This window comes from Hyperolius riggenbachi, chromosome 1, assembly GCF_040937935.1.
Source record: "Hyperolius riggenbachi isolate aHypRig1 chromosome 1, aHypRig1.pri, whole genome shotgun sequence".
Taxonomy (NCBI): domain Eukaryota; kingdom Metazoa; phylum Chordata; class Amphibia; order Anura; family Hyperoliidae; genus Hyperolius; species Hyperolius riggenbachi.
Window position 1 is genome coordinate 583,603,498 of NC_090646.1, and position 6,000 is coordinate 583,609,497.

General features: G+C 41.6%; 1 protein-coding gene across 2 annotated transcripts in view; it reads left to right on the plus strand.

Annotated features, from left to right (window-relative positions):
- The window catches only part of ANKRA2 (ankyrin repeat family A member 2), a 93,733-nt gene extending 91,248 nt beyond the window's left edge, over positions 1-2,485 (plus strand). For both annotated transcript variants that reach the window (XM_068248401.1, XM_068248392.1), the window contains exon 9: positions 1,110-2,485. In XM_068248401.1, the coding sequence (XP_068104502.1) occupies positions 1,110-1,165 (56 nt within the window). In that variant the 3' untranslated portion in view covers positions 1,166-2,485. The remainder of the gene's footprint in view (positions 1-1,109) is intronic.
- Positions 2,486-6,000: the final 3,515 nt, after the last annotated feature.

Here is a 6,000-nt window from a genome sequence, read left to right on the forward strand (position 1 = left end):
AACTAGACTGCACCAACTACCATTATCTAGAACACACACACTAACAATGCACTAGGTTACAAGGTTGTTGTTTTTCTTTATAGATATACATATGTACAGAGGGAGATGCCAGTTGCTTGGAAGTTGGAAACGGTCATTATTTTTCACAATGAAACAAGGTTCACAGAAAGAAAACTGTCACGACATCACACTGTGGGAGGGGTTTCACTACAATATCAGCCGCACAGACCCCTGTGATGCAGCAGGCATTTACTTACCTAGGAGGGTTTCTCAATGGCCTCCCTTATCTATATGGGTGCCTTTATTTTCTATGTCCACATGCTTCAGGTTATAAGTCTAGGTAATATTCTGTCTCCCCGGCGGTCGCGATGCATGCCAGGAGATGTTGTTTATTAACGTGGTTACATCTCTCAGCCAGGGGATAAAATCACCACATTGGAAATTACATCTGGAAATGCATCACTACAAGGGGGGACATGGGACAAAACTGTAGAAACTGCGACTCTGTGGCATGGGGGGGGGGGGGGGGGGGTTGTAGCACCCTCAGGTCAAAAAGATCCAATAAATTGACCACCCACAGAGTTCAACTGAAAAAAACGGCCAGGGGATGTAATCACCTCAATGGGAACTACATCTCCCAGCATGCATCACTACAATGAGGGACATGGGACTGTGGAAATGCGAATCTGTGGCATGGGGGGGGGGGGGGTGATAGAAAATGTAGCCCTGTAGGCAAGCAAATGCCTGCTTCACTCCTTGTGACACACCCTCAGATCAAAACGATCCAATAACTTGACCACCTCCAGAGTTCTGACCCTACCCTGTGGAATATTTTGCTAAACTTAATCAAGACAGCTCCAAATGACACATTTAAGTCAAAACTCAAAAATCACTGGTTTAGTCTGGCATTTATGATCACTTAACTTTTTCCCCTGTACACATCACTATGTACTGAACTTAGACCAGCGTATGCGCTTTGGGTCCTAAAGGAGAAAAGTGCTTTACAAATGTTTCATTGTTTTTGTTGAGTAATTCAGCCTTTGCCAGCCTACTCATAAAAGAAATACCAATTTTGGGTTCTCCTAACATTTGTCCTCTTTCTCTTCTAGTTCAGCAAGTCATTGAGAATCACCTCCTGCACCTTCTCCAAAGCATCAAGGAATAATAGTGTGCAGTACATGACACAACAGAGAATGTGCATCCTATGTGGTATTCTTCAGTACTGTATCATTAGTCCCTGGTGACATTTCATGATTTATTTATAGTGTCTTCTCACCACTGATAAGGGTGCAATAAACACTCAACATACAGACTGGATAACAAGAAGGGAAATTTTAAGAAGCTGCACAAGTATTCCTGCAGGAGGTTCCATACTGCAGATGTGCACACAAGTATACCTTCATCTCATGAGGGAACCCAACACTAGTAAGCTGTGGACAGTCTCTGACGCACTTTGGGATTCCACTACAAAAACATCTGATTTTGTTAGTCTGCTTGTTTTACTCTGCACTAGTACAATTACTTATTGTGAAAGGGACACATGGACATCCATAAGCAATGTAAACCTGCTGGTCCTGGGCCTTCAAGTATGCTGGGACCACTGTGGTTCCATATAGTATATACTGGAATTCCTGTTTAAGGCCAATTTATTGAACAGATCAGGAATGCATGCTGATCTCTTTTCTTTTATACCCCAGTTGGACATAAAGGGATGGTAGATATTGAGTGACATAAGATGCACTTTCAGCTGGACCTATAGCCAGGATATACCAGGTTCACACACATAGACTGATGGTCATGATACATAAGGGAAGCCGTTACTCATGCTTTGCGTATCCAGAATTATTCTCCAGATCCCCGGTTTCCTCTGCGGTGTTCCTGGCTGTAATGCATATCCTCTGGCTATAAAATGTACTTTCTTATTCTATCATCTAGAAGAAGTATACATATCAGTCATCCTGAGAGATCTGTATACTTGTTCCAGAGGGGTAACTCATCATTGCATCCTAAGGATCAGCACTATAATCAACAAATCACTTTCTTTAGAAAGAGGTCAAGATGGCAGCCTCCATAGCTCTTTAATGTCAGATTTACTGTAAGCCAAGTTAGGTAGTTGTACTCTTCTGTCTAGAACTTTCCATGAGAATATAAGCAGACCCAAGAGGAAGAGACCATAATGGTCTGTGGCAGAGTAGGAACTTGGAAAACACACAGAAAAGTCTGACTACTGTGGACAGAAACAGGAAATGTGGGCCTTTGGAGAGCTGTGGAAGTTTGGGCGCCGTCATGAGCACCAATACAATTACCGTTTAGAAGAGGACTATTTGCGACACATGATATTTAGTGTTGGGGGTGGGGGGTTAAAGTGTACCAGAGACTAAGCAAACTAAATGTTTTATACATACTTGGGGCTTCTTCCAGCCCTATGCGCATGGATCGCTCCCACGCTGTCATCCTCGGCCTTCTCAGTTGCTGGTACCAGGTCCGTAACTTCTGCCAGTCATGGTCAGTCTGCGCAAGAGCAGTGCACTCTCTACGTATCTCTCTGGCAGCCACCGGAGAGACACGTAGAGAGCGCACTGCTCTTGCGTCAGACTGGTCGCGACTGGCAGAAGTTAAGGGACCCGGTACCAGCAACAGAGAAGACTGAGGATGGGAGCGATCTGTGCACATGGGGCTGGAGGAAGCCCCAAGTATGTATAAAACTTTTAGTTTGTTTAGTCTCTGGTTTCCTTTAAGGTTCGGCATCGGCAGGGAGGTTGGTTAGGGCTAGGCATCAGAGGTTGGGTGGTTAGGGTTAGGCTTCAGAGGGGGGTGGCTAGGGTTAGGCTTCAGGGGGGGGGTTGGCTATGGTTAGGCATCGGATGGGTTTTGGCTATGGTTAGGCATCAGAGAGATGGTGCTTAGTGATAGGCATCGGAAGGGGAGTCGTTAGGGTTAGGCATTGGAGGGAGGGGTAGTTAAGCATAGGTAGAGGGAGTGTTCTATGAGAATAGGGTTAGGTTTAGCTGTAGTAAGAGATGTGTAGCTATAGCAGTAGGTATCATTTACTAATATTTTACTATTCACAATAGTAGAATATTGGTAAATTTACCGAAATTCTAAAAGCTGATATTTCGGGGTACCCAATTTCCGTGCACTGTTTTTTCTTGTATGCATTGTGGACTACCAGATTGTTCATTCTGATAGAAAACAGATGCCTGATCCCTTGTTCATTATATTTTTTATGTTACATTTTAACGTTTAATGTATATAATTGATTGGTTGCATTATTTATTGGAATTTTGCACAAGACTTACTTGAATTTAAAATTTTAGAAATAGAAAAGCACTTTTTAAAGATCTGACATATTAATATGGTAAGTGGATAGATTGGTTTACTGTATTGTCTTGTTAAAAAACTAGAGTAATGTTTTGACACTGACCCCTGTGTTCAAGTATTGAACTTATGTATGAAAATATCGTACATATGGAAGGTATTGCTGTGCAATGTGTATGTTTGGGGGGAGGGGGGTGTTTGTTTGTTTTTATTGTTTTTTTTGTTGTTGTTGTTTGCAATATTAAGAACATTCTGTTTTCCATCTTGTGTACTTTAGTTTTGTGTGTATATGACTGTTTTATAACCTCATATGTACATGGCGTATATGACATACTCTGTCTATGTACGTTTACACACCTGAATAAAATGCTAATTTCTTTCACTCTGATTTTTTTGATCCATGTATTTGGTTATAGAAGAAAAAAAAAACTCTACCAAAAACATTTCGTTTTTTTTATTACTGTATATACTCTAATATAGGCAGATATTTTTTGGGGGGACCAAAAAAGTGCACTAAAAGTGTCAGCCTATATTTTCAGTTTATATTCGAGTTGTATATATTGTTGGCTTATATTTGAGTTAACAGACATATACAGTGCTCACATAGGAAACGTGCACTGTATCTTTAATTACCTCTCCTCGTTCTGGGTGTCTATCTTCCATCTCCCGGGCAGCTTTTCACTTGCTAGAGATCCAGGTTTCAATGTCTTATTGTGTGGAGCAGCCACTTCCCGTTTCACTTGCTGTTCTATACTACCCACTAAAGGTCAGCATTGAGTACAGAACAGCAAGGGAGACGGGAAGATGGCTGCCCGGATACAAGAAGACACTGAAGCCTGAATCTCGAGCAAGTAAAGAGATGCATGGTAGATGGGAAGATGGCTGCCTGGTACGAGGAGAGGTAATTATATGTACATAAGCTCTCTGTTTCACATACACTGGCCCATATGCAATTACCCTTTTCACCTGTGTTATCTCCTAGGAAGATAATTTTAATTTTATCTTTAAAGAGGAACTCCAGTGTAAATAATGTAATAAAGTGCTTCATTTTTACAATAATTATGCATAAATGATTTAGTCAGTGTTTGCCCATTGTAAAATCTTTCCTCCCCCTGATTTACATTCTGACATTTATCACATGGCGACATCTTTACTGCTGGCAGGTGATGTCAGTGGAAGGAGAAGCTGCTTGCTTTTTTGGCAGTTGGAAGCAGCTGTTATTTCCCCCAATGCAACAAGGCTCCCACAGTGTGATGTCAGAACCATGGTGCTGACATCACATTGTGGGAGGGGTTTCACCACAATATCAGCCATACAGAGCCTCCTGATGATCTGTTTGAGAAAAGGAAAAGATTTCTCATGGGAAAGGGGGTATCAGCTACTGATTGGGATGAAGTTCAATCCTTGGTTATGGTTTCTCTTTAAACTTACTTTTCAGCATTTTATAACTGAAAAAGTACCAAAAAGTTGGTGAAAAAGTACGATCAAATTTATTTAGAGTATTTTCTTGTTTATTGGTGGCATAAAAGGCATTTTATGTCAAGTTGTGAAAATATCATCTAGGACAAAACTCAGGAGAAAAAGTGAATTGCATATGGGCCACTGTGCATTACATAGAATTAATGTGCATTACAAATGTACACACTGAACATACATACATACATACATACATACATACATACATACATTCTGCTGAACATATATACACTGGGCATCACACACATGCACGGGGGAGGCTAGGTTGGAGACATTGGGGGTTCGGCTTATATTTCGGTAACTCATTATTTGGTTTGGTTTTGGGTTGGCTTATACTTAAAGGGTTGCAGCTGAAGAGAAGGAGCACCAAGGTAAGTATATTGATGTGCATAGACCCCTACCCTAGTGCCCAGGGGCATAACAATAGACCCTGCATGGGGTGCAGCCACAGGGGGTGCCCAGAAGCCACAGGGGGCTCCGCCCTGAGAGACTGACAACTAAGGGCAAGGAGAGAAAAAACTTTCTGCTCGCTGCACAATTGTTCGAATGACTGCATTTGTTCAGCCACTGATAAGGAATCGTACAAAGTTTTGTAAACAAAGATTTTTATACAGCCCATATTCAGTGTGCAGGGGGAGAGGGCCCCATCCAAAGTTTTGCAGGGGGGCCCAGTGATTTCTAGTTACGTCCCTGCTAGTGCCTCCGAGGGTTATCCAAACATCCAAGATGCAAATAGGTCAGCACCAACTGAATGATAAAGAACATCAAAGGTTAACAGACTCTGTTTTGGGCTTTAACCCTTTTTCAAAACTAAAAATGATGTGTATATACTTGTGTATATTTATGTGCTGCGATCACTCAAACGCTTTGACAGATTTCAACGAAACTTGGTGCACAGATCCCTTAATACCTGTGATTATGTTTTGCGTGCCCCCTGCACACCTGGGCGGAACCACAAACAGCCAATCAGATTTTACCCATTCATGTAATGGAAAAAATTTAAAAGGCTGCCATTCTCATAGCAATAAAGCTAAAATAAAGAGTCCCCAAATTTCCCACAGTTGGTCACTTGGTGACCGAGGTGAAAAATTCAGGGAAAGTGGGCTGAGAATAAAACAGTCAATAAAATTTGAGCAATTCATTTTCAATGGGAAAATGTAAACTGCAGCCATTCTTAGAGCTTTTAAGGGCAGGGTTCTTAAACTT